Genomic DNA, 27,002 nt, shown 5'->3' with positions numbered 1-27,002 from the left:
CATCCTCACTGGCACAGAGGCTGGCCTGCGTGGGGTCCCCAGCTCACGAGGGCGACACACCCAGTAGGTAGCCTTGTCCGAGGCCACCCCTGCCGGGCTCTGCGCCTCTGGCCCCGTCAGGTGGAAACGGGCCCGGGGAAGCCTTGTGGAGCGGGGGGGGGGGGGGGGGGGCACGTGGAGGAGCCTCAAAGCTCCTGGAGGCAGCCCAGGGAACCGGCCTCCCTGGCCACCGGCTGTTGGCCCCCTAGGAGCCCATGAGGGACCCAGCGCAGCCCCTGAACCACTCCCGGGTAGTGGCCTCTGCAGCTGGCCGCACAGGTCACGTGTCCCAAGAGATGAGAGCAGCCCCCCCCCCCCCCCGGCCCCAGGGCGCGAAAGGTACCCCTCCAGAGTGAGCCACCCTCCTCCTGCTGCCTGAGGGACGGGGCCTAATGCGTTGTCCGAAGGGGGGCCAGGCCGACCCAGAGGAAGCTGTAACAAGGCCAGCCACAGGAAGGCAGGCTGGCGCCCCCCAATGCCAGCCCTCGGCACGGCCCGAAGCTCCCGGCCGGTTCTGAGGGCAGGGGGAGCAGGTGGCAGCTGGTTGTTCCTAATAACGTCTGCACTCGACAGAAGAAAAACGTTGGCAGCCCTTGGTCTATCTCCCGATTTTGTCCCGGAGCTTCTGTCCCACCGTGAACCCCTCGAAGCCGGCCCCCCCATCCCGGGGCCCTGAGGGGTGGGCTCGGTCCACAAGCAGAGTGCCGGATGCCTGCCTTCGGGCCCCGCGTGCACCTGCTCCCCGGTGGGCACCAGAGCGGAGGCCCGACAGGGGCTGTGGCCCTGGGCACCGGGCGCCCCCACGGGGGTCCGGGGAAGCCAGGTGGCCAGCCACGGTGGCCTCACAGTGCCGGGGCCTCATGAGCACACGGGACACGCGTAGCCGGGGTGAGGGCTGTGTGTGAGCACCCGTGGGCAGGCGGGGTCCCTGGCCGGGGCCGGAGAATTAACCCACCACGCACCCCGCCATCGGCTGCCGTGTGCCGGGGGCCGTGAAGGGAGCTCTGAGCCACGCCCTGGGGCCAGGCCCGCCTTCACAGGGCCGTAGAGGAAGGCCACAGGGGGCAAGGGCCCCGGGAAGAGAGACCCCTTAGCCCAGACAGACGCGTGAGGAGGCATCAGAGAGAGCTGCACGTGCAAGGGCCCTGGCGGTGCACGGGTGGACGAACAGGGCGTGTCCAGCACGGTGGGAGCCACGGCGAGCCGGGTGGAGGACGGAGGGAGAGAGGCCAGCGCCACCTCGGGGCTGGCCACAGGCTCTGGGCCCAGCCCCGACCCCCACGTGGGCGCACAGGCGAAACAGCAGAGTGGCCTGTACACCTGGGGCACATACGGGACCCCCGACACCCAGCTGAGCGCGGGCTGCAGGCCCCGTGGGGCAGGACAGCACGTGCGGGGTCCCGGGCGTCAGCACGGCCGACAGATGGGGCCTCTCGCCCGCAACGCTCACCAGGGGCCAGCGGTCCCCAGGCAACGCCGGCCCCTGCGGTCCCGGTGGGGAGGGGGGACCACGTGGGCAGGGGTGGCGCTCACCGAGTTGGGGTTCAGCCCCATGTTCGCGTCCACGTACGTCTCGGTCTTGGGCTCGACGGCCAGCTCTGCCTCCAGAATCTTCTCTACCGGCATGTCCTCGTTGGCACTGCTGGTGGACTCCACCTCATTCTCGTTCCGGTCCTTGCCCCGCTGCCTCTCCTCCTGCACGGCTGCAGGGTGAGGGAGGCCATGGTCAGCCCGCGGCTCCCTGGGCAGCGCCCCCCCCACCCCGACCAGGGGCCAAGCCGTGTCGGCCCCGAGCCAGCGTGCCCGCCAGGGCCAGTGAGGGCCAGACCACGGCCCGGTCTCTGCCTCTCAGCAGCCACACACACTCACAGAGCACCCCGCCTCTCGTTAACTCGTCCGGCTAATTCCACATCAGGACCTGTCCGGGGCCAGGCATACACAGGCCAGGGCACACGGGGCCCAGCTCTCGTGCAGCTGACGGATGGTTCAGCAGGGAGCCTAACGTGCAGCGAGAAGGGTTTTGATGGACTATGGGCTCAGACAAAGCCAGGAAGGCTGCCCGGAAGAAGCGGCAAGAAAAGTAAAGAGGCACGAAAGACAAGGGTAATAGTTCAGGCATAGGAGGCAGCGTGTGCAAAGGCCCAGAGCCAAATCAGAGATACTCCTGATGAATGGGCCTCTCACACCAGCTGGAGACCCGGTACAAGGGGTACACGGGAGCAGGGGCAAGTTCCTGTGCCACAGGAAAGGGACAGGATAGGACACACATCTCTGAAAGTCCCATCCAGCTGCAGAAAGAAAAGGGGGGCCCAGGGGAGACCAGGAGCTGGATGCCAACCCAGAGCATCAGCCAGGATGGCCTGGGGCAGCCCGGTAGGGAATGGGGCAGCCCTGGGGCTGGAGGGCTGAGCAGATGGGTGGACAGGGCATGGCCCAGTCCCTGGGAGCCCAGGGAGAGAAGCCGACGGAAGCAGGCAGAGGGGAGGGCATTCACTTGCACACTGCCCCAAGGAGACCCACGTGGACAGAAGGGAGGACGCCAGGGCACCGTGCGGATGGGCGTTTACAGACCGCAGACTTCAGAGTCCACGAAGCTCAAACTGCCCTTCCCAAGAGAGGCCGGGACCCAGGGGTCAGGCTGTGGACCCCACCCAGAGCCCCACAAGCACCCAAGATGGCTCCTCGGGGCTGCCGCAGCCTCCTGGGGGACCCCCACCTCCACCCCTCCTCTCCGGTAAGAGAACTAAGGGCCCTGGACTGGGGCAAACGAGTCAGCCGTAGGGAAAAGTCACAGCCTGCAGCCCGGTGCGGGGCCAGAAGGGCTGTCCACACGGCACTGTTTCAGCCTGAGCCAGCTAGGAGTGTCGGGAATGCCCAGATGCCGTCACAGCAGCCTCCCCCAGGCCCACCCTCCTATGGTCCCCCTCCACCAGGCCCCTGGGGTGGCCTCGACCTCCTCAGGGCCGGCTCCTCGGCCCCCCCGCCCCCAGACAAGGCCCTCGGTTTCTTGAAGACCCCATCACAGAGTGGGAGCTTGGTGAGGGGACTTCCAAGAGTGTAGCACAGAGACCTTTGTCCCCAGGCCCATCTAAGCTGAGAGGAAGGGCCTGGAAACAGCCCCTCGCCACAGAGCCCAGAGGCAGGCCGACCCCTGGGAGGCCCCGAGGACCGAGAGAGCTGGACCCACCTCTTGCGGCCACATCCAAGCCCAGAGGGCTCCCAGTAAGAGGCAGAAGATAACCCTGGGCTGGGGGAGCCCCGCATGCCAGGCCCAGGTCCCCCACAGCACCACAGGGGTACAGGCAGCTCACTCCCTTACTGGAAACCCGAGGGCTTTGAGACCTGGGCCGGTGCTCGTGGCACACAGTCCTCGGGCTCAGCCCCTCGCAGCCCCCATGACTGCACCCGGCAGGCCGCTCTGCCGAGCCAAGTGCCCGACAAACCTCATGAGCCCCTCAGAACCCTCACCTGGATGGATGCCCAGACCACCCGACTCGGAGCAGCTCGCCTCACCGTCCCGCTCCTGGATCGCAGGACCCGGGCCCCCACCGTCCCGCTCCTAGATCGCACCCTGAGCTGCAGCACCAGAGGCCCTGGCGAACGGCCAGCTCCTGGGGGGCCCGTGGGTAGAGCACGAAGATAAAATACAGTGACGTTTGCAAGGAGCCGAACCTGCAGCCCCCAGGTCACGCTCCTGCATAGGAGCCAGCTGAGGTCAGCTGACTCCAACCGCTGCAGGCCCTCTGGACCACTGCCCAGCTTCCGGCCAGCCCTGGAGGTGGGGGCTCAGCCAGGGGGCCTCACGGCCCTCCCGAGGATGCTGGCCAGACCCTCCTCCTCCAGCGGGCCTTTCCTTGTGCCATCCGGGTCTCCCACTCCCCATTGCTGACCAGTCCCTGATTTATATTCCCAAAGCCAGCTCAGAGCCCCTGCCCTGCAGACCTCAGCCTGGCATCCCACCCTCACACCCTCACACTCTCAGGGCACTGCGCCCAGTGCCCTCTTTCCTGGTCCAATGTCCTGGGGCAGTGCCTTCTGGAGAGCAGAAGGTGCAGCCTGACCTGGGGCTTCCTGAGTCAATGGCCCCCTGGGCGTCAGATGGGCTCATTCTCCCCTCCAGGACATCTCTGTGGGGCACAGCACGTCCCCGGGTCTCACAGATGCCAGCTGTCACGAGACCAGCTCCTTGAACCTCCAGACCCCACCCCCCTGCCCTGGCTCTGAGGGCCTGAACTCAGGCTGCCTTACCAAGTCCTCTCCCCTTTGGTTTCCTGATGGGTTTGGCAAATGCAACGGACGGGCAGGAGGGAGGAGGGCGGGAAGAGGCGTCCGTGGCTCTGGCGCCTCCCCGCCCAGCCTCGGCTCTCACCTGCCACCTCCTCCCAAGGCCATGGCTCCTGGGGATCAGCCCTCCCCCGGGGATCCATGAGCCCCCGTTCCTCTCTCGCCGCTCCAGCCCTGGGGGCATGAGGGCTCCCTGACGGTGCTGGCCCCAAGGGTCCCACAGGCCTGCCTGGTTCCCGGAGCACAGCCCACAGTTCCCTGACAGCCCAAACGGACACCTCTGTACCACCCCGCGGGGCTCCCTGAGGGCAGGCGATGTCTGCCACGCTGGCCGGTGGCTATTTAGAGCCAACCCCGGGCCAGAGGCTATACTCTCCGAGACCCAGAGCACGGAAGAGGGCCTTTGCACTCACAGAGTGCGACTCAAGGACGGGGGGCCAGCTCAGCACCTGCAAATCACAGCAGCTGGGCCGAAGAGCCAGGCAGGAAGCCCAAGTCAGAGTTTCTGCAAGGCTGGCGCTTCCCAAAGGCCGACAGCAGGTGGGGGCTGCGGGGGGCGGGGGGAGCTCCAGCTGGCGGGCAGGTGGCGAGGAGGCACGGTCGTGCTCCGGGCCCTCTCCAGCCAGGCTTCCAGACCCCAACATGTGGCAGGTGCCGGGCTGGGGCAGGGCACCTCCTCGTGGTCACCCTGCTGCCACCGTGCACGGACTGACACAGCCAGCAGCTGGGGTGACGGACACAGAGTCCAGGCAGGCCCGTGTCCCCGAGACCCTGAGCGGGGGGGGGGCGGGGGTGTGGGGGTGTGGTCCCCGGGGGTCTGTGCTCTGGGCACAATCCGAAACCCTCAGGGCCAGCACACAGCCTAGAGGCATGCACTTTGGCTCAACTGCCTCGTTCTTCCAGCTGGAGACGCAGGTCCAGAGCAGCACGGGGGCACGGCTGAGCTCACAGGACAGCGGGTGGCTCCGGGCGCCGTGGCCCTGCCCTGCCCCCGCCAGCTGTGTGGCCCCGCTTCCCCCCGCCCCGGAGGGAGCACCGCAGCCCCGGCCCCGGGCTGGCCCCGCGCGGCGCTCCCGCCTCCGGCCCCCACGCTCCCCACACGCCGGTCACAGATTTCCTCCCACTGCACAGGCGGGCGGACGGGGCGGCCCGAGTGTGGAGGCAGCGCCTGGGGTGGCAGCGGCGGGTGGGGGTCCCCGGCACCTGCCTCCTCGGCGGGGGCAGCGCGAATTAATTAGCCAATGCTTCGTGAAGCACTTTGAAGCCGTGGAGGGCCGGCACCTCTGAGCGGCATCATTATAAATATTATGGTTGTATTTGTAGATGGTGGAGGGGGCGGGAGGAGCCCGGGATTTATGTTTTGCCAGCTCAGTCACCTTCTAGACGTAGTCATGTTTGACTTACATTCTGCCAGCGCCAAGGAGCCTCAGGCGGGAGGCGTCTGCGAGCACAGGTCCTCGTTCCCTGCCCCCCCCCCCCCGAAGACCAGAGAGGGGGCCGCCAGACATGCGCCTGGGAGGGGGGCTCCACACCCGACAAGAGTGGGGTCCCAGGCATCAAGGGAGACGCTGACATGGGGGTCGGGGAGCGGGGGCCACCCCGACCCACTGCCGTGTCCGCTGCACCCCTGCGGGCCGTGGGGGCTGGGCGGGAAGCCAGGCGGGGGAGGGGGTGGCTATGGGAGCAGCACCCAGCCCCGCCGCCTCCTCTGTTTCCAGCACAGAGACAGGCAGGCCCGGCCCAACGCCCCTTCTTTAGCCGGGGCCACTGAGACCCAGAGAGGAGGTGTCCTGCCGGAGGGGCTCTCTAGCTCAGAGGACACGTTCCCCCTTCCTTCGGGACTCAATCCAGGACAGTCAAGGAGTCTATACTCGAGAGCAGCCACACACACACGCGCGCGCGCACACACACACACACACACACACACACACACACACACACACACGAGGCGCTGCCCTCTCTGCACCCCGGTGTTTGGGTTGGGAGACGGAGCACAGAAAGCAAAGGGAGGCAGGAAGGAAGCAGGGAGAGGCCTTCCTGGAGGAAGAAGAAGGAAGCAGAGAGACATACAGAGGGGCGACCCCTCCAGCCTGGAACAGCACCACCCCTGGTGGGGGCCGGATCCCCCCATCGGACCAGGAGTGCCAGCAGGCCCCCCGAGCCCTGCCCCCGCGTGCTCCAGCAGACAGGCCCGGGCTCAGCCTGGCAGACGGCTGGCATGCCCCCCCCGGAATGCCGTGGAGCGAGTCCCAGGTGGTGCAGGTGCGTGCAGGCCCCGGCATTGCCCAACACAGACGATATCTGCCTGCCTGCAGCGCCCCTCATCAGCCAGCACGCGGCGGGGCGGTCCCCATCCGTGCCCACCCCGACCGCGCCCTCCCGCACCGCACTGGGCAGCGCTGCCCGGGCCCGCGCCTGGGTCCTCACCCGTGACAGAGGCGTGATCGAGGGCCTCACTGACAGGCCCCGCAGCCCGGGCCAGCCTAGAAGCCAACACCTCACATCCCACGCGCTCCTCTACGGCCCACGGTCCCGCTGCAGCAGCCTTGTCCCCAGGGTAGCAGACAGGAAAAGAGCTGTTTCGGGACCAGTTCCGGGGGTGGGGGGGTGCTGGGGGCAGTCCCCAGCCCCCAGTCACAGGCCTCTTGGCCTGGGAGACCGTGGAGCCCCCTGCGGGGCCAGCACTAAAGCCACACTGCGGCCACTGGTCACCCCTCCCAAGGGTGAGGCTGTGGCCTGGGCCCTGCCACAGAGCTACACACGAGAAAGCATGGGTAAGAGCGGCGTCTGAGGCACGACAGAGCTCCGGAGGAGGGTTTTTACCGCACGTTCGTGACTCATAAATCCAGTACGAGGCAAAGGGGAGGTGGGCCCTGACGGGATCAGGTATTTATCTAACGGCCCATAAATCAGGTCTCGAGGGCCGTGCGCCGCCTCGGGAATGCGCCCAAAGCACCAGACTTATCCATCAGGCGAGGGAGACAAACGGGCTGGTGCCACCGGGACCAAGCCAACGGCTGCAGACGGGATTCGGCCTGTGCTGGCCCGGAGACCCCCCAGGTGCCCACCCCTGCAGCCCGTCTCTCTGTGAGTGAAGTCAGGGCAGAATCCCCACACGACGGGCAAGGGGCTAGAGCGAGTGTGGAGACGGGCCCGGTGCCCAGTGAGGCCCCGCACGAAGCAGCTGTTTCTAACAGCCACTCGCAAGACCCGGTCACTGTGGGCGCCAGGAGGGGGGTCAGACCAGGTCTCCCCAGCCCTGGGACCCTGCAGCATCCACTCTCTCCCAGACCTTCGGGAGGTCAGGCAGCTGGGGTCTGATGACGCTCAGGCTGAGGGGGCCCGAGAGAGATCCACATTTAGCAGACAGTCCCGGGGACCCACGGAGGGTGACTCTCTGGGGCCGGGAATGGCATCCAGGCCTCGCAGCATGCCGTATCTGCTGATGCCCTCGGCCTCTGCACACGCCATCCCTGCCGGCTAGGCACCTGGTCTACCCGACACCCTTCCGCTCTGAAGGCATCAGCCTGACATCTGCCTGCAGCTGGGTCACCGCCTCCTCTGTGTCCCCTGCCAGCGCTGAGCACACCTGGGGGCCCCGCCTGGTAACGTGAATATCCCTTGCAGTGGACGCATGCCCACGGCTCGCTGCTGCGTGCCCAGCGCCCAGCGTGGCGCCTGGCACCAGGAGTGCCGAGCTCGGCCAGTGAGTGGTCTCGGGCGCCGACCCGAGCTCGCTCTGTGCTGGGGTGTCCTCAAGGGAGCCCGAGCCTCCCCCCAGCCCACTGGCACCTGGCCATCTGGCCAGTGCCCTACGCCCGGGGAACACACTCATCCACCACCCACCATGTGCCTGCCCCGCCCAAGTCCCCATCCCGGGAACACAGCTGCACGGGCCACCCCCGGCCAGCCCTCCCTGATTACAAAGGGCACCCAGAGGAACCAGGGCCGGGTGCACACCTCCTCTGGCCCCCTGGATAGCATAAAGGAACGAGGACAGCACCAGGGGCCTGGGTCCCGCCTGGCATGTGGCCTCGGGCAAGCCCTAGACCCTCTGGGCTTCAGCTCCTCTGCCTGTCCGAGGAAGGGTGGGTGGGCAGACACTCCTCGAGGCCCCGGCCAGCCCCTGCAGCTCAGCGCTGCAGCTCCCGAGGCCCCCCCCCCCCCCCCCCCCGGCCAGAAGCAGTGCCAGATGCAGGACATCCCGTCGTCCCGCTTGCCCTCGTGGCCTCGAGGAAGAAGTCCCACAGGACCACCTGGCCCGGCTGGGGTCTCAAGTTTCCTAACAAGGACGAGTGGGGTAAAACAGGAAATGAGACGAGAGCCGCAGGCACCCCAGGGGACGGTCCTAGGTGGTGAGGCACCACTGGAGGCCCCACGAGGAGGTCTGAGACCCACACCCTGACCCCAAGCAGCACTTCTCCAGCCCCGCGAGGCGCCGGCTGCGAGACTGAGCGCAGAGGCAGACGTAACAGCGACCCAGGATGCAGGAGTCATCAAGCCTGCAGACGGGGAAACCGAAGCCCATGGACGCACCGCAAGTTGGGGTCAAGGGCTCAGACCCAGGTATGGCTGAACAACTGGACGATTTCAATGACCTCAGGTGACCTTCCCTACCTGCCCCGACCCCCTGCCCCTAATAGATGGTTGTCAATAAAACAGGCTCCGAATCCAAGGCGGAGACGCCCGCTGAAGAAGGTCCGAGGGAGGGGGAGGCGGGGCGCAGGGCGGGCCCCCCGCATGCAGCAGGGCTCAGCGGCACCCCCGGGGCAGCTGGGGCTCCCTGCTCCACTCCGCCCCCTCATCAGCGCTGTCCCCGCCACGGCGTCCCCGACTGTCCCCTTACCAGTCGGCCGCAACACGACCTCAGAACCCTCCCTCTCCCCATCTCCCACGTGCAGCCTCGGCCCTCGCCCGCCCGGGTCCCAGAGCCCACGCCCTGGGCCACCGGCACCTGAAGAGGCTTTGATCGGGTTCCCCGCGCGGGGCTGAGAGCCGCCAGCGGGCAGGATGGAGGCGGCCCCCGCTAAGCCCAGGGCCTGGCGAACAGCAGGCGCCGGGGGAAGAGCAGGCGGGACCAGGGCCCGGGGAGAGCCACGGGGGCTGGCCCCTGGAGGGAGCGAGCGCCCCTTCGGCGGTGGCGGCGGCGGGGCGTGGGAGGGGCGGGGCCGTGGGAGGGGCGGGGCCGTGGGAGGGGCGGGGCCGTGGGAGGAGCTGCGGGGACGGCGCCGGGCGGGCCTACCTTCGCGCTTCATGCCCATGGCCAGGCACTTCTGGTAGCGGCAGTACTGGCAGCGGTTGCGTTGCCGCTTGTCGATCAGACAGTCCTTGTTGTCCCGGCAGGTGTAGGTCAGGTCCTTGCGCACCGTCCGCTTGAAGAAGCCCTTGCAGCCCTCGCAGCTGTACACCCCGTAGTGCTTGCCTGCGGGGAGCGGGGCCTTGAGCACGGCGCCCGGGCGCGTGGGGCGCGTGGGGCGCGTGGGGCGCGTGGGGCCCCCGCGGTCAGCGGCCGGGGTGCAGGGGCACGAGGCCGGGCCGGCCCCCTTCGCCGTCGACCCCCCCCCCCCCCCCCCCCCCCCCCGCGACGGAGGCCTCCAGGCCCCGCCCACCGCCGTCCCCCCTGCGGCCTCCCCTGCTCGCGATCCCTGTGCTGCGCGGAAACTCCCTCCTGGGCCCAGCCAGCCGCCTGCCTCCCCGCACCGCTGCGCCCTGCCCGTGGTGGGGGGTGGGGGGGAGTCCTGCGGTCCCGCTGCAACCATGACGGCCTACCTGAGGAGCGGTCCCCGCAGATGGCACAGATGTGCTTGGTGAAGGACGCCATGTTCCCTGAGGGGTGGGCCGGGACTTTGAGGACACCATTGAGGCCCAGCGGGGGCTTGATGTCCTCGCTGCTGCTGACGGGGTTCATGGGCGAGCTGAGCTGAGGAGGGAAAACCGGGGGCGTCCAGGGGGGCACGTGCCAGCATCCCCCCCACCAGCCCTACCGTAGGAAGGCGCCAATGAACCCCCCCCCCCCCCCACCTTGCAGAGAGGAAACCGAGGCTCAGAGAGGGGCGATGCCAGCCACGGGCCACACAGCACAGGAGCGGCAGGGCCCAGCCCCGCTGAGCCCTCCCTGCCTTCAGGGATCAGGGATCCCCCCCCCCCCCCCCCGCCATGGCCTCAGAGGAGGACCCCCCAGGGCCCTGCTTACACCCCGACTCTCACCCACCTCCCATCACTAAGCGAGCCCTGGACAGGGCAGCGTGAGCTCGCGCCCCTCCCCTGTGAGGCAGGCACTTTGTTTTGGGGACCCCCCCAACCCGCAGCTGGGCACCGAGGCCTGGTCACGGCAAGGAAAGGGAGCTGGGGTCCACCTCGGCAGCACACCGCCGGGTGGGGTGGGTGGGGGAAGCTCGGATCACGTGACCCAAGGAGAGCGGGACAGACAGCGCCCCGCCCCACCCGGAGGCTGACAGCCCCATGCTGCCCAGGAGGAAGCGTGGGAACCTCACCGTCACCCTGGCAACAGCTGCCGCTGCAATGACACAGCAGTTTTGGTTCCGCTGCATCCACCCCAGCTCTCCCGGCAGCGCTAGGGCCCAGGGGTGCTTCCCGCTGCGCCCACGGGCTGGCCTGTCTCCACTGGCGCCAGGACCCCGGCCCGGCGGCCCCCGGCCCCCCACTTCTGCAAACCCCTGACAAAGGCGGAAACCGGGCGGTGTGCGCGTCTCTGGGGAAGGACAGCAGGCGCCTGGCTGCCCCCGGGTAGCCCCGGGCCCCTCCTGCCAGCGGGAACCTCACCTCCTTCCTTCCCCACGGCCCCCGACCTCCACCGTTTTCTCACGGGGCAGCGAGAACTTGGTGCTCCGAGAACACGAAGCACAAGGCCCCCAATGCCTGTTTCCACGCTGGCCTGGGAGGCTGGGAGGGTCCTTCCAGCCCCCGTGGCTCTGGGCCCCTCCCCCGCCCGGGGCCCTGTGACTCTGAGTGCACTGACCACCCCCCCACCCCCCCACCCCCCCACCCGGGACTCCGGGGGGCTCCCAAGAAACCCCTGGGGGCCATCAGGTGAGAGGGCGCCACGGACCAGAGCGGCCTGTCCACTGGCACCAGGGCACTCTCTGCGCACCGTCCCCAGGCCTGGGAGCGTTTCCCACAGGAAAGGGGACAGAGAAGGGGCCGTTTGCGGAGGGCCCTGTGCCCAGGTGCGCCACACACGTTCGCCTCTGCCATGTCCCTGTCCCTTCCCAGATATGGATGTGGAGGCTCAGGAGGTCAGGGGCCCGGCAGGCAGGCCTCTGGGTAGCAGGCTGTGGGCACCAAGGCGATGCCCGCATGCTGCAGGGGGAACAGGCCCAGAGCCACTCGGGGACCCCACCGGTCACACGCCGTTCCCTAAGTGCCCAGCGACACAGGACACATAGCCCCGCGCAGCCCTGCAGAGCTCGCTGGCTCGGTGGGGACGGGGCGGAGGCGGGTGGTGGGGACAGCACAGCTTATGGCAGGGCCCCCGGATTATGCCCTCCTCCATCCACTGTGTGGCTTTGGGGAAATTATTCAATCATTCCGAGCCTGAGGTTCGTCGTGGGCCAAGCTGAGGGCCGCCGTCAGGAAAACTGAGCCGACACGGGGGCAGCTTGCTACACACACTCGGCCTCCAGGAGACGTCGCGGGCTGGGTCCCAGGCGGAGGGGCCGCTGAGCCGTTCGGGAAGGGCGCGACATGGGTGCAGAGGGGGCCGACGGGGGGGGGAGGGCGGGGGGGGGGGAGTCACTGAGGACATGGGAGCGGGAGGCCTGCCCCCGCTGCAGCCTTCCCCACGCTGTGGGAGCCCGGCCAGGACCCCACGTGGCTGGATCCACTCGAGGGCACCAGGGAGAGGAACCTGGGCATTTCCTCTTTCATGCTTGCCCACACCGTGCTGGGTGGGTGGCAGGCCACCTGCCCTGTCCCCCGTGTACATGCAGGCCCTAAGAACTTGTGACTGCCCTAGGTAAACTGAGGCAGGGCCACTGCAGTGAGGAAGGCAGGGCGGGCCCCACGTGGGAAGGAGCTCCAGGCGGGAAGGACAGTCAGTGCCGTGGCTGGCGGCCATGTGCCGGGGGCATCCCTGCCCTCCCGGCCTCAGGCTTCCCAGGGGCACAGCAGTCAGCCCAGAGGCCTCTGGGAGCCCTAGGAGACCCTGCACACGTGGGGAGACGAGGCTGGCTGTAGCCCCCACTCACCACAGGCCTGGGGCCACCCACATCGATCCTTTGCCTCAACTAGTAAACGGTGCCCATAAGGCCACCAGGGCCAGGCTTTGCGGGGTCAGGGGTCACACTTCGCCCTTCCCAGCTCCAAGCTGATGCGCCTTGGGCTGGCCCCCCCATTCTTTGAGGAGCTGTGCCCCCTCCCCCCTGCACCCCATCCACGGTGCCAACAACCCCTGGCTAGGGCCTGGAGGCCATGTGGTGTGGCCAGGGTGGGGCCCAGTCCCATTTCCCCTTTCATATCCTTGGCATTTTTTTCAGTTCCCACTGGAGCCTACAGGACTCGCTGACAACCAGCAGCCTCATCAGGGCCCCGCCAGGGTCTCCTGCCGCCTCTGGAGGCTCCTCTCTTCTGCACCCACCACACTCTTCCTCCTGAGCCAACAGCAGGCTTCCCCCCCATCCGCGGCCAGAACTGGGGGTGGAGGCTCAGGCCTGCCGCTGCGAGACCAGGCCCTTGGCCTCGCCTGCCTCACAGGACCCGCAAGGCAGGGCCAAACCGTGGGGACGCCCTGTCCTTGGAGGCCTCACGGCCACGGGACCGCCGACAAAGAGCAGGCAGTGCCAGCCGGCCCACTGGCCTGAGCAGATCCCCCACCAGGGAAGGTCTGCTGGGCTGGCGAGGGCTACATGCTGTGGTGCCCACGGCAGGCCCGGTGGGGCCAGAGGGCTCTGGGGCGCGGTGGGGGTGCTCCTGGGCCCTGTGCTGAGCCCCCAGACCAGGAAAGAGGCGCAGGGCAGCCCGGGGGCCGGCGCCTGGGATCTGGACCCCCAGGCACCCATTTCTGGGCAGGGAGGGCAAAGCGAGGCAGACCGGGGGCGCTGGCGGGCCTTCTGGGCTGCGTGGACTCAAGCAGGCAGCCCTCGGCAGGGCGCCAGCCCTTCTCCGGCAGCAGAAATCGGAGAACCTCGCTGGTTCCGCCAACCATGACTTCGCGGTTGTGGTTTTGGGGCAGAGGGTGGGGCATGCCCCCCTTTGAACTCCACCCACACTCTTCGTGAATATGGGGAACCCCAGGTTTCCAGGATGAGCTGCTGAAGCCCAGAAGCTCCACTCACTCCAGGAAGGCGCTACCGGGAAACTGAGGCCTCGCCAGGACGGGCAGCCACAGGGGAGGCCGAGTGCGCGGCTCAGACCGTGGCAAAACTCACTGTGGCGCGCCTGACTGATGGACAGAGGGACACGTGGGACGGGTGGCCACAGCACAGCAGTGACCATCTGGGGCACAGCGGGCTTGCTCCCCACACCCTCTCCCAGGCCTGACTCTTGCCCCGATCCCCTCATCAGCCTCAAGGGGCCTGGGGCCCCTCACTCACACGCAACCTGGGTTCAACCAGCACCACCAAGTGCCAGGAACCTGGCTGGGTGCCGAGAATAAGAGAGAACAGGACAGATGTGGTCCCCCAAACCCCTCACTCCCCAGTACTACCCCGCCCCCGCTCCCAGACGGGCAAACAGTGCCAAGTGGCAGGTGACCCCAAGGTCTGGGGGACACCACTGCCACGCCCAGGCTCCTGCTGTACACAAGCCCTCAGGGTGTCCAGGGCAGGTGGTAGGCCTACGACCAGCAAGGAGCCTCATGGGGCTGAGGGCCAGCAGGTGCCTGCCTCTGTCGCGGTCCCCAGGGGGGCAGGTGCAAGCTCAGTCTTCATCTGCCCCCTGGCTCGCTGTGCAGCCAGCAAGAATTGGGGGTGGGGCGGCTGTGCTAAAAATAACCTGGCCAGGCCCAGCAAAGCAGCGGAGCCTCCCTCAGGCCAGCACCTCAGGCCTCCTGCCTGCTCTGGGGGCCAGGTGATGCGAGAGGAGCACGGGAGCTCTGCACTGACGCCTGAGACCCCAGCTCTTTTGCTCCCGTCCCCCAGACACAAAAGGTTGACAAGGTCACTCTGGAAAAGCCAGCAAGATTCTCCCCCCAAGGCCAGCTCTGGAGGCCCAGCGAGAGGGGCAGTGGGCTGGCTCCAGCTCGGTGGTACCCCGGGGCCAGCAGCGAAGGGGACTGCCCCGCAGGCAGGGGCTTGGGAGCCCATAGGATGTGGCTGTCACGAGGGCATGTGTGGCTCTGGACAGGGAAGCCTGCGCCCAAGTCCCTCCCCAGGAGGCTGTCCTGAGGCTCCGTGGAGATGTGCCCCGAGGCTCTCCACCACGGGGCTGTCATCTCGGGGCAAGAATGGCCGAACCCAGCCTTGGACTCGGACCTATTTCAGGAAGGACGGCTCGAGCCCCCCAGAGAGAGGGAGGTCCCGCTGGGATTCAGGCAGGCCCTCTGGCCGCCCAGCAAGAAACCCAGCAGGAACCGCACGGAGCTGGGAGAGAGGACACCCCGCTGGGCCCCGGGGACCCGTCACCACCCAGGGATCTCCAGAAGAGCTCCGGACAGCTCTGCAGGGGTTTGGACGACAGGTGCCCAGGGGAGGGTGGACTGGGCCCCCACGGTCCCCACGGCAAGAACCAGACCGAGCCAGGCCCCGCCAGGCACCACTTCCTTCCTGATTCAGAAACAACCCTGAAAGCCAGACTGTTCCAAACCCACGCCCGTGGAAAATCCCACCGAGCCCTGACAGATGAGCTGAGGCCACCGTGGGGCCTGGGGCCCGGCCTGAGGAGGGCACATCGACACAGCGCCCAGAGACACCACCCGGGGCTCTGGGCCCGGGGCGCCGGAACCACCTGGTGTGGGCACGCGAGGCGGCCAGGAGGGAAGGGCCGAGGAGGGACAGGGGCTCAGGGGGGTGGGTGGGTGTGAATGCTGAGGAAGGCGGCACCCCGCCCTACAGAGCTCCGAGTCAGGGGAGCAAGGGAGCCCCCCGCGGGGTGGGGGTGGGGGGGGGGGGCCACACTGGAGGAAACGACCAGCAGCGGGGAGGCCAGCTGATGACCTCGGAGAGGCGAGGGCCAGGGAGTCAGCCAGACCCGGGTCAAACTCAGGCCGAAGCCACCGCTCGCTCTGAGGCTCGGCTTCCCAGACATAAAGGGGGGAGAGGACCCCCCGAGGGTCCGCAGGCTGGGGCCCGCCTCTGCGCTTACCTGGGGGCTGCTGGTGCCGAAGCCCAGGGTGGGCGTGGTGGGCACTGACATGGAGTGGGGGCCCATGGGGGAGCTGATGACCGAGAACGGTGGGCCCATGCCGTTGATGGGCGGGCTCAGGGTGCTGAGGGGCGAGTGCAGCTGGCCGGGGGAGCCGAGCGAGGAGCCGATGCCGGGCCCCAGAGAGGGGTGCAGCGAGGGGGCGGCCATGGAGCCACGCCCCGTGGGGGAGTTGAGGGAAGAGGAGTTCACCTGGGTGGAGAAATCTGCAAGACAAGAACCCAGAGGCGGGCGGTCAGGAACCCACACGGCCCCGGCCTGCCCCACGCAGGGCGCAGAGACCGCGGCGAGGCCGGGCCCCAGCGCCCCCATGGCGATCGTAACGGCTCGGGCCGCAGATTCCCCCCAACACGAGGTCCGGCCGGGCCAGGGCGCCGGAAGCTCCCCCTCCGAGGTGGCCCCGGTGCTGGGGCTCAGGCTGGGCCGGGGGGGGGGGGGGGGGCAGACGCCGGACAGGCAGGGAGACGGGAAGGCTGCCTGTCCGCCTGGGATGCCTGGTCACCACGAGCTGCCAGTCCCTTTGCCCAGATGCTCAAGGGGCTGAGGTAAAGGTGTGGGAACGACGGCACAAAGGACGAGACCGACGCCGTCAGGGTCAGGGTGCCCACGCCGTGGCAGAAACCAGTCCGTGTCCTCGGTGTAGATTAATGCAAGGGAGGAGGGGGGAGGCCTGCGGCAGGCGCTATTATCACCCCATTTTACAGACGGCACATCCGGGCCTGTGTTCTTACAGTGCCCAGGGCACGGCGGCTCTGGCACCAGGAGGCGCCCCAGCAGCCGTGGCCCTCTGACCCACGAACCCCAGATAGATGCGCACTTCCTGTGTGCCCCAAATCCGCGCGCTCCCGAGAGGGCCGGTGCTCAGAGCCGAGCAGCCCACGGAGGCTGTGGGGAGGGGCCGGGACCTCCCACACACAGACTTTCATCTCCGGGATTTCAAAGCCCGGCAAGCAAGCGCTAATTAGGCCTCCCCACCCCAGCCTGGGGGCTCAGCAGGAAGAAACCTCCCCGGAGGGGGTTCTCAGGTGGCGAATGTGCTGCCCACAGGGCGAACACTCCAGCATTCCATCAGGAGGCCCGTGGACTCCACCTCCCCCCGGGCAAGCGGGGGCCCCTCTGGGCCTCAGCCTTCCCGTGGGCAAAATGTTCCCTCGGCCCTTCTCGCTCCAGCCCGCGGTGACCACAGGTGCTTCCGCCAGGTCGAGGGGGACCACAGACACGATGGCGTGGCCTCTGTCCACATGCACCCCAGGTCAGGCGGCTGCACCCCTCGACGGCCCCGTGGAAAACCCGCCTCCGCCAACCTTGCAGTGGCCGTGTCCTGAATGTTCCCTGTGCAAACGGTCTCGGGGGGGGGGGGGGGGCATGCACCGTCACACTTCAGGACAAAGCTGCCAACCGGCAGAGTCGGAGCCTGGCACTCGTGACTCCAGCCGAGACCCTCATGCAGGGATTTATGAACTTGTCCCTGGAGACGCTGGGGGGAGGGGGGGATCAGCCCGAAGGGCGCGGTGGGTGGCTCCGGCAGGAACACAGCAGGCTCTGCCACTCTGCCAGACGCCCTCCTCTGCGAGCCTATACCTGCCCCCATCGCGCAGCCCCCTGCCCGCTGGGCACTTCCCGCTCCGTGGAACCAGAGTCCCACAGTGGAGTCGGGGCTGGACGAGCCCGCCTGCCGCTGCTCGCCGTCCAACTCCACTAGTGGGCAGCTTCGTCCGATCCGTCTGAAATCCCAGCCGTTCACAAAAGTGGGGATCAACGGCTTTGCTGAACTTGAAAACCCAAACTGAAGAATTCCAGAGCCGGATGGTAGCAGCACCTGCTGGCAAGGATGGGTACTGCAGATCGGCCCTACTAGTCCTTAAGGGCCCCAGGTCCGCACCCGGGAACTCCCGCGGGAGGTCTGCGGTGGGGGGGCAGGGCTGACGAGAGAGGACAGGCAGGGAGAGGCCAGGCGGTCGAGCACAGCAGACGCAGGCCCGGCTGCAGATCTTGGATCTCACGGAGCTCCCACGTCCCTGCCTACCCACTCGTGATAGCCGAGGATATTGAGGCACAGAGAAGGCGGCGGACCCGCCCAAAGACAGGAGCCCAGAAACCCGCAGCTGCCCCTGCACCAGGCGAGCACTGTGGCCTGCCTCTCCAGCCTGCAGTCGGAGGCTCGGCTTCCCCCTCCGCACGCCTGCTCCACAGGAGGTAGCCACGGCCTGGATGGACCAAGGCTGTCCCCTCCACGCGGTCTAGAGAAGCACCTGTCCGACTTCTGGCTGGAAGGAAAAGGGGAGCAAGATGGACCCTGCAAAACAGGCTTGGCGGACGCCTCCCAGGGCAGCACAGAGAGAGAGGCAACGCAGCCAGGGGCGTCTGGGGCTCCCGGCCTCAGGACGGCGTCCCTGGGGGAGCCGCCCACCTTCCTTCCCACAAGTGGGAAGGAGACCATGATTCCAGGGCCGAGCAAGAGAAGCCACTCCTAGATTCCACCCCCCCTGCCAGGTACTCCTGGGGGCCCTTGGGCCCTGATCAGAGCAGGGCCCGCAGGGTTTCTCTGCGGCTGTCCTCCCTCCATAAGGGGCCGGGTACAGCCGTAGCCACAGCCACCGGGAGGGGCCTCGGCTGCCACCAAGGCTCACAGCTGCAGGGGCCGGTGCCCCCCCCCCCCACCCCGGGCTGCTGGTTGTTTGTTTGCTTGCTGCTCCCCCCCCAGGAGAGGGAGGGAGAGGCAGGAGAAAGCTTGGCCGGAAGGGGGGAGGGCGGCAGGGAGGGAGGCCGGGAGGGAGGAGGCCTGTTTGACTGCCAGCTGCCAGCCTGCACCCCAAAGCTCCCCAGCCCCCCAAGGCATTGCCCGCACCCAGCCCGAGTCTGCGAACCAGGAGGAGGGGAGCCCACGGGGGAAGGAGCACCCCCCTCGAGCCTCTGCAGCAGGCACCCTGCCCACCCGGCCCGAGGCTGTGTGTTCAGTGTCCAGAAATCACTCCACCCTGCTGTGAGCCCCTGGGGCTGCTGGGTCCCAGGCCCCCACCCCCACCCCAGCCCGCCTCCTCAGGACCCCTGCTGCTCCCAGGCCCCCACTCTGGGTGCTTCCTGTTTACACAGAACATCCACAGAAGACACTTTCCCGGAGCCTGGGTGACAATGGGCTGGGTGTGTTTTCTGGAGTCTTCTGGAGAGAGACACTCTGGCCAGGAAGGGGAACATTAGAAAGAAAAGGCAAAAAAATGCCCAAACATCCTCGGCTCGCAGAGGCCCTGCCCACCCCCCTCCACGTGGGTGCAGGCCCCACCGCTGCCATCCGTCCCTACCCGCTGATAAGCCGAGGCGGCGATAAGGCCTTATTCTTTAAAAGTCATACTTTGGACCTGCTGGGGCCTTGTCACTGGCTGATCGCCACACACTTATCTGATCCTCGCTCAGTGGGGCTGGGGGTGGGGGGGGCGGGGCTGCAGGACATCAAGCTCAGACACGGGGGAGCCAGCTGACACCCGGCCCTCCCTGCCCAGGGGGGCGCAGAGGGGCGTGTGGGGAGGGGCGGCGCCCAAACGCCAAGCCTCACACCCTCAGCACCCCCGCACCTCACACCCCTTCCACCGCTCCCCGCCGCCATGCCCTCTTTGGGACGATGAGGCATCAGTGGGACTCGGGAGCTCATAGGGACCTCCACGAGACAGGCCTCTGTCCAAACGGACGGGAGGCCCAGCAGCCCCCGCACAGGCAAAGAGACCTGGACGGGCTGCCAGATTCAGTCCAGGAAGGCTGCACGGAAGAGGTGGTGGACGGATCTCTCCTGTAGCACAAAACATACTTGAGGCCACAAAACTGCATCTCACACACAAATACCTGGAAGGCAGCCTCAGAGCCACGGGCAGAGGTGGGAAGCCCTGGGCTCTCAGCCCCAGAGCAGGCGCCCAGAACCTCCCTGAGCCCTAGAGCCTGGGGGTTAAGAGCTACGCTTGATAAAGTTTGAAGCCGAGAACGGTCTCCTGGGGACCGACAACGGCACGGACCGCTTCTTCGGGCGGTGGGCTCTCAGTCACGGCTGCTTACGAGCGGAAACCACTGCCACCACTCAGGAACAGGTGGCCTGAGGTCCCTTGGAGAGAGGGAAGAGACATCTCCGCTCTCCAAAATTCCACAGCCGCATGGGGTCCCGCCAGGACCCCCCCCCCTACCCTTGGGACCCCACGGCAGGAAGCCGGGGAAGCCCCACCGCCTCCTTTCCGGTGGCTGCATGGCAGGAGGGAGGCGGGGAGGAGGCAGGAAATGCCAGCCTCACCGCGGTGGGGTGGGGGCGTGCCCCGGGGGCTCCACCTCCCCCAGACAGCCAGGGAACCCCTGACTCTTAGAAAGGGGAGCTGGGGCTCCTCCAAGGCCCTTCTTGGCAGGACCGATCGGGGCAGGGTCCAAGCAGGCCATGGGCTGGGGCCGCGTGTTCAGTGGGAAGGAGGAGGACGCCGGGCGGGCCACGCAGGAAGCACAGAGTGGGGAGGGAGGGACAGGAGGTCCAAGTGAGGGAGCCCGGGGAGGGGTCCCACTTCGGGGAGGGGCAGGAAGGCCGGCGTGGGGGCGGGAGAGAAGGTGCCCAGGAGGAAGAGGGGCACAAACGTAGGGGAAGAACGTTGTAAGAACAAGAACAGTTCTGAGCACAAGCTCCCCCCACCCCTGCAACGCTGCGCCCCTGCCCGGGGACCCCCCCCCCCCGGAACCGAAACCCCACATCGAGGAGCTGGCAGGCCCTCAGAAGCGTCCCAAGACACCCACCTACAGCCCCCACCTTCCGGAAGGACTGCTTCCCTGAGGCCGCCAGGGGAGGGAGAAGTGGCGGCCTGGTGGGGACGCGGTGAGGACCGCGGCGCGTCTGGGTTTGGGGAAAGCTGCGAGTGGCTGGAACACAAGGAGGGGGAGGTGAGAAGCTCCCGCTGGCCCCACGGGGCGAGGGGCCTTCAGGAGCTGGGGCCGGCTGGGCAGATGGCCCCTGACATGCGGAGGCTCCAGCCACAGGGAGAGCCGACCGCTGCCGGGACCCAGGGCCCCTGGCCTGTTTCCCCTTCTGCCAACAGAGTGCACCCAAGGCAGCAGCTACTGTGGTGGCCCCTGTGCCCCGTCCGTGCCTGCTTCCCACCCTGCAGAGGGTGGGCTGGGACCCAGGGGCCTGTTACCTCCAGCCCTCGGGGAGCATGGCCCACCCACGACCTCCTGGCCCAGTGTCAGCTTACGGCTCAGGTGGCTCAGGCTGAAATTTCAGCTCCTCTGGGGTCACTCTGCCCTCTCCCAAACCAGTGGTCCCAGCCCCAAGTCTCAGCCCCTGCTAAGGAGGACACAGGTGAGCTGGGCCTTTACAGAGGTGAGGAGAAACCCCAGCCTGCCTCTGTCCTGCCCCAAGCCCGGGGGCCTCGAGCACGAGGGTCTCTGTCCTGCCCCAAGCCCGGGGGCCTCGAGCAGGGTGGCGAATGTGCCAGGCAGGAAGCTTCGGGGGCCTCACCCTGCCAGGCTCAGCGAGCACACGGACCCAAGGGGGCCAGAACGTGGACCTGCCCAGCTCTACACAGGGTCCGGGGTGGCCCAGATCCACCCAGACCCCAGAGAAGAGAGGGAGGGAGAGGACGGGGACAGCAAGCCAAGACGTACATTCCTTCACCCTGCCCCCACGTGCCCACAGGAAACGGCTCTAAGGGTTTTGGTCCCTGGGCACCCAACAGGGACTTCACCCCCATGGGTCCCATGGAGACCACCAGCTGGCCTCTCTAAAGTCCTATTTCCTGGCACGGCCCCACCCCGCCGTCTGCAACAGACAGGGATGCCTGGGGGCCCGGGAGGGGAGGGGTGGAGAGGGGGCAGGCAGGGTGGACACCGAAGGCCAAGGGACGGACATCATGACCCTGCCGGCCCCAAGGCCTCGTGTTGGCCCCAGAATGAGCAGCCACCACGGACCTAATAGGCAGAGGCTCTGCCCGAGACTCGGAAAGAGTCAGGGGCTCCCCTGAGAGCCTCAGGTGTCCTCACCTCAGAGTGACGCCGGGTGGGCTGGGCCAGGTCAGGGCCCTGGGGCCCAGCTGAGCACGAGGCCTCAAGAACTCAGAAACGCCAAACCTGTCTTTAAGGCCCCCGACCCCCACCCACATCAGGCAAACCAGGGGCTCGGCTCCTTTCCCCACCCCAGAAGCAGCCACGCAGCTGGGCTCTCCTTCCTTGAACTCATACCCTGGCCCCCAGGATGTGATCAGGGGCTGAGAGCAGGAGTGTGGGACGCACGGAAAAGCGAGGGGCTGCGAATCAAAGCCCCTCACAGGAGGCTGTACGATACAAAGCATGGCTGCTCACACGTCTGGACCCCCAGGGGAAACAGATACAAAGGCCAAGAGTAGGACTGCAACCCCGATCTGTAGGGCCCCAGTCAGGCCGCTCTCCGGAGGAACTCCCCGGCGTCCCAGGGTGTGAGAACAAGAAACAGTAACACAGGCGCTTGGACTTCTGGGTCCCAATGAGGAGACACCAACCTAAAGCCCTCAGCCCTGACCAACTTCAAACTCCCAGGGTAGATGGAACACTCCTTGCAATGCCCCTCATGGACAAAGACCCCAGAAAGGCCCAAAGGGTCTAACAGGGGAAACCACTCTCCGTAACAAAGCCCAGAGTAACACAACGTCTGTGCTGATATCCACTGAGCACTCGATGACAGATACGTCTATATCATCACCATCACCATCACCACCATCACCATCATCACCATCAACCTCACCACCTAAGCAAACCCCTGTCCTGCCCCACGGCACGCATGAAAGCCTAAAGCCCAGAGAGACTGACGCTAAGTGGGTTTTGCCGCAAGCAGCGAAAGGGATGGGGTGTCGGGGTTCTGCTGGCCATACCGAGCAGGCCAGGGCTGGTGAGGGGCAGGGGAAGAAGAGTGGCGTGGTCGCCCTCGCCCAGCCACCTCGTACGGAAGGGGTATCGCAGCTGGGCCCGGGGGCGGCAGGTGTGGCTGGAGTCCAGCCACCGTGGAGGAAGTGAGCAGCACGGCCAGGCGGCAGGGGGTGGCCAGGAGGGGCTCCCCGTGAGCAGCCAGCCAGTGCCTGGGCCCGGGAGGTGCTGGAAAAAGAGCTGAGGACAGCACCAGTGCCCCGGGGCACTCCCGCGGGGGTCTTTGCCGGAGGCTGCCCGCCGGCGCCACACCAGGCCTAGCCACAGAGTCAACCAAATGCACCTGCACCCCTTCCCCTCATTCTGGCAGCAGGGGGTGTCATCACCCCCCCAGGCTGGCAGTGCTCTGATGGAGGCCCACGGCGAGCACTATCTGGGGTACCTGAGGACAAGCTGCACACCCAACCTAGGGAGGCACCGCTCGGACCACCACGGAGCAGAGAGGGCGGTGAGTCCCGGAGCGGCACACACCCCGAAGTCTTCGCAGCTTAGGGACACACGACGCCAGGAGCACGGCGGGGCCGCGCTCCCGCCGGAGCCCTGCCTGTCTGGCCCAGCCCCGTCCTCGCCCGGCCACCCTTGTGTGCCCTGTGTGCCCGGGTGCGGCAGGGAGAAGACCCCACGGGCCGCTCACAGCTTCAAGGTAGCAGGTACCAGGACCTGTCGCACAGACAGCCCCAAACGCGGCTCAGGAAACCCCAACTCCCCACCTTCCCTTCCCTCTTCCCCGTGACTTCAGAGCCTCCCAGGACCCAGGGCAGGGCCGGTGTTTCCAGAAGCCACGTGACCACGGGCGATGGGCAGGGGGGCACTGAGCACCAGCAGACAGGTGGTCTGCAGAGGCCTAGGGACTCGGAGGGGCAGTGGTCAGGACCGGCGGCGTCAGGTCAGTGGCTGTGGGACGGAAGTCCCATCCCGAGGGCTCGGGCAGCCTCCTGTCCCCGGTGCCGTTCCTCCATCCATCCATCCATCCATCCAACAGGCAGAAACCTCAAAGATGCCCGGCCCCCGAGTGCAAGCCACACAGCCACCACCTAGGGCCCCCAAATCTTGAGGGGCTCCAAGGCATCTGATCTCACCAAGAGGTGCCCACATCCCTCCACCCCAGAGACAGACAGTCGAGGGGGCAACAAGGCTGCGGGTGGCCTCGCCGATGGGGCTACCCACCAGCCCAGCAACCCCGGCCAGCACTGCAGGGGGAGCCAGGAGAGGGCCCCAATCATCAGTGCAATGCTCCCAGAAAGATGCCAAGGAGCCCCGGACAGTCCACAGAGCTGGTTTCCAGCCCTGTGGCCAGAGACCCCCAGCAGGCTGGCCGGGCCCGCGTCCCCGGGCACAGCAGGCAGACCTCCCCACGCTGCGGCCAGACATCCAGGCCACGGCCCCGCTTGGCAGTCTAACACACGCTGCCTGCTGGACGGCCTGCCAGACGGGCCAAGAAGCAGCAGCCGTGGACGCCCCCAGACCTGCTGGAATGCCGGGGGAGGAGGCGCAGGGACAGAAACGGGGGGGGGGGGGGGACAAGAGGAATGCAGAGGAACCGGCAGCCTGCCCGGATGAGCCTGCAGTCAGCACCCCAACCGCTGCAAATCAGAGATCCCCACGCACACGAGCCTGCCCCGCGGCCCCGCAGAGCGCTGTGCAGTCTCCCCGAAGACACCCCCGTATCGCAGAGGGCGAGTCTAAGCAGGACTCGACAGCACACCGGCCCCACACACCCCGTCTGATCACGGGAGCTCTCGTCCAGCGGGCAGGGGGAGGGCTCGGTGGGAGAGGCTCCTCCCGAGCCAGAGCCAGAGCCCCCGGCCAGGACCCTTCACCCTCACGAAGACCCCCCCCCCCACGGCCAGCGGGGCAACCGGGCACCGAGCCGCAGGCACAGAACCTGGCGCCCAGCAGCGACGCCCACTGTGGGGACGGAGCGCAGGGAGCGGGAAGCGCGCTCACCTCTCCGAGGCCAGGCGAGGGCTCCTGAGCGCCACGGCCTCCCCTCCAGGCTGTCCCTTCCACTGTCCCCAGCACCTGTGGGGCGCTGCCCAGACTGTGGAGGACGGTGGGCGGGAAGGGGGGATTCCTGGTGAAACCCCGCCCGCGGCAGGAGAGCTTGCGGGGGAGAGAGGGCCCCGAGTCTGCGGGCTGGTTGAACCAGTTTCTTCTCAACAGGAAAAGAAATGATTCTTGTTTCATTTTGAGCCACGGTGCCCTGGCTGGCGCAGAGGCCCTGCTCCGTCGGGGAACACGCCTGTGCGTCCTGCCCCCGACAGCTGTTTGTTCTGACTCTCACGTGCATCCCCGTCGGGCCCTGGAACACATCTGCAGACACCAGGGCTGAGCCTGCCCATACCCCACCCGCCTGTGGTGGAGTGTGGGGGCCTCCAGGCAGGTGGCCGGGCAGGTCAGAGCTTTCCGGAAGGGCCAGGGAGAGGGGATGCTCCGGGTGAAACTCCTCTGGGCCTGGGGTGGGCTGGTCGCACCTGGAGACACTCCCATGTCCCCCCTCTGCCCAGGAGCACCACCGTTTCACGGCCGTGGGCACGAATGCTCAGAGCCCGGGGCCGCACGGTGGGTGGGGCGGGGCCAGGCCAGGGGTCCCCGGGGAAGAGGGCGTCTGCTCAGCTCCCAAGGAGTTCCCGGAGGGCTTCCTTCCCATGACCCCCACTGCCACGTCCTGTGAGCCCTGGCCACGCTCCCCTCGGCAGAGGCTCACCCACGCCGCACCGACTCAGCCAGCGGCTCCCAGCCGGTGTCAGTCGCGTGCGGGGGCCCGCCTGGCGGGGCCCTGCAGACCGGAGACAGGGCCTCACCAGTGACACAGACCGAGAACCTGTCGTCTGCCTGCTGGAGCAGGGGCTTCCCCATCTCAGCTAGAGCCGGGGCACCTCCCTCCGCAGGCGAGGGCCTCTGTGGGTGCTCACCTGGACAGCACAGCAGCCCAACCCCCGCTCCCCACCCACCGGGCCCTACAAGGCCAGGGCAGCCTCTTCAAAGGTCACCCTGGCACGCCACCCCCGCCCCACCCCTGCTGAAAACCCTGCCAGCTCTTCTCTGCTCTGGGCAAGAAGCTTCCGTGCAGGAGCCGCTCTGGGACCAGCACAGGCTGACCTGTGAGCCCCTCGGGGCCTGCGAGGCCGACGGGCCGGGCTGGGCTGGACTCCCAAGCTGAGATCTGCTGGGGACCCGCTGTGTGCCAGGCTCCGCCCATTACTTTCTCCTCTGGGCCCCCAGCAAGAGCAGGGAGCGGGGAGACAGAGGCCCCGAGGTGGCCGTGCGAGCAAAGGGCCAGGCCCGGCTGACCCCAGAACCTCTGCCCTGTCCTCACGATCCAACCACGCCCCCAGGACACTGACTCCTGACGTACCTGGGGAAGGGGGGGGGGTGGTGAGGCCATGGAGAGGGACAGGCGGCATCTGTTCCCAAGCACCCAGGACAGGGCTACAGGGAGCACCCACGGGGGCGTCTAGCCCACAGGGTCCCCAGGCAGAAGTGGGGATAAAGAGACTGACAGATGGCCCAGGAGGGCTTCCTCCTGGGCTCTGGATGATCACGACCTCCATCTGCACAGCACTGCCCCCGGCAAACGCCCACCAGTCCCCCTGGTACAGAGACCCGGCCGCAGCCACCTCGGCACGGTGTCCCCATGGCCACCCCCGCCGCTGATCACCTGGCAGGATGGTCATGGTCCACCATCACTGCTAGAACCTACCATGGCTCCCCATTATAACAGCCCCCAAATCCCAAAGCCCCCGGCCCATCCTGGAGCCCCGGGGAAGCCCCGTGGCTGCCCAGCGCTCCTGCCTGCTCGCCCCGAGGGGCCGGGGCCTCCACCCGCACACTCGCTGCCCCCGTGCCCCTTCCTGGCCCCCTCGGGCTCACCAACGTCCACTTCCCTGGGTGTCACGAGCAACCCCCAGGGGGTGGCCAAGGCCAGAGTCAATGTGGGGGAGGGAACCTGGGGAAAGTATGTTTCCACCGTTTGGTACTGTCCTTGGGAATATCTGAAAACAGCTTCTGTGAACTACCAACAACACGCATTTTTGAATGCCTCGGGGTGGGGGGAGGGTAACAGGGCTGGGGGCCGGCCAGCCACCACAAGACGAGTCAGGTGACCAAGTGTGCTCCCCGCGGCAGGGCTGAGGGGCCCAGGTGACCCGGGCCCCGCCCCGGGGCGCTGGAACTCAGTGAGGCCGGGCGCAGAGGGCTGGGGGGAAGCCAGCCGGCAGATTGCTGCACCCAGCTCTCACCCCAGCCAGGGACAGCGGACGCCCCGTCAGCATGAGAGAGAAGCGGCGAGGGCCCAGAAACACGCCTTCTCAGACGTGGAACCCACCCCACTCCCCGAAACCCACACACAGTCCGTGCAGCAGCAGCCCCTGCCAAGTGGGAAAAGGGTCTGGATCCTTCCAGCAAACACACAGCTCGCCGGATGCCTGGGGAATCCCTACCACCTG

General features: G+C 67.5%; 1 protein-coding gene across 5 annotated transcripts in view; it reads right to left on the bottom strand.

The window, feature by feature from the left end:
* Positions 1-27,002, bottom strand: part of RXRA (retinoid X receptor alpha) — a 94,269-nt gene that overhangs the window by 10,056 nt on the left and 57,211 nt on the right. For all 5 annotated transcript variants that reach the window (XM_042964700.1, XM_042964702.1, XM_042964703.1 and 2 more), the window contains exons 2-5: positions 15,583-15,848; positions 10,093-10,243; positions 9,566-9,745; positions 1,573-1,742 (exon numbers count right to left, since the gene is read on the bottom strand). In XM_042964700.1, coding sequence (XP_042820634.1) covers positions 1,573-1,742; positions 9,566-9,745; positions 10,093-10,243; positions 15,583-15,848 — 767 coding nt within the window. The remainder of the gene's footprint in view (positions 1-1,572; positions 1,743-9,565; positions 9,746-10,092; positions 10,244-15,582; positions 15,849-27,002) is intronic.

This window comes from Panthera tigris, chromosome D4 (assembly GCF_018350195.1).
Source record: "Panthera tigris isolate Pti1 chromosome D4, P.tigris_Pti1_mat1.1, whole genome shotgun sequence".
Taxonomy (NCBI): Eukaryota; Metazoa; Chordata; class Mammalia; order Carnivora; family Felidae; genus Panthera; species Panthera tigris.
The sequence above is the reverse complement of the archived record's forward strand: the minus strand, read 5'-3'. Positions and strand labels throughout refer to the sequence as shown.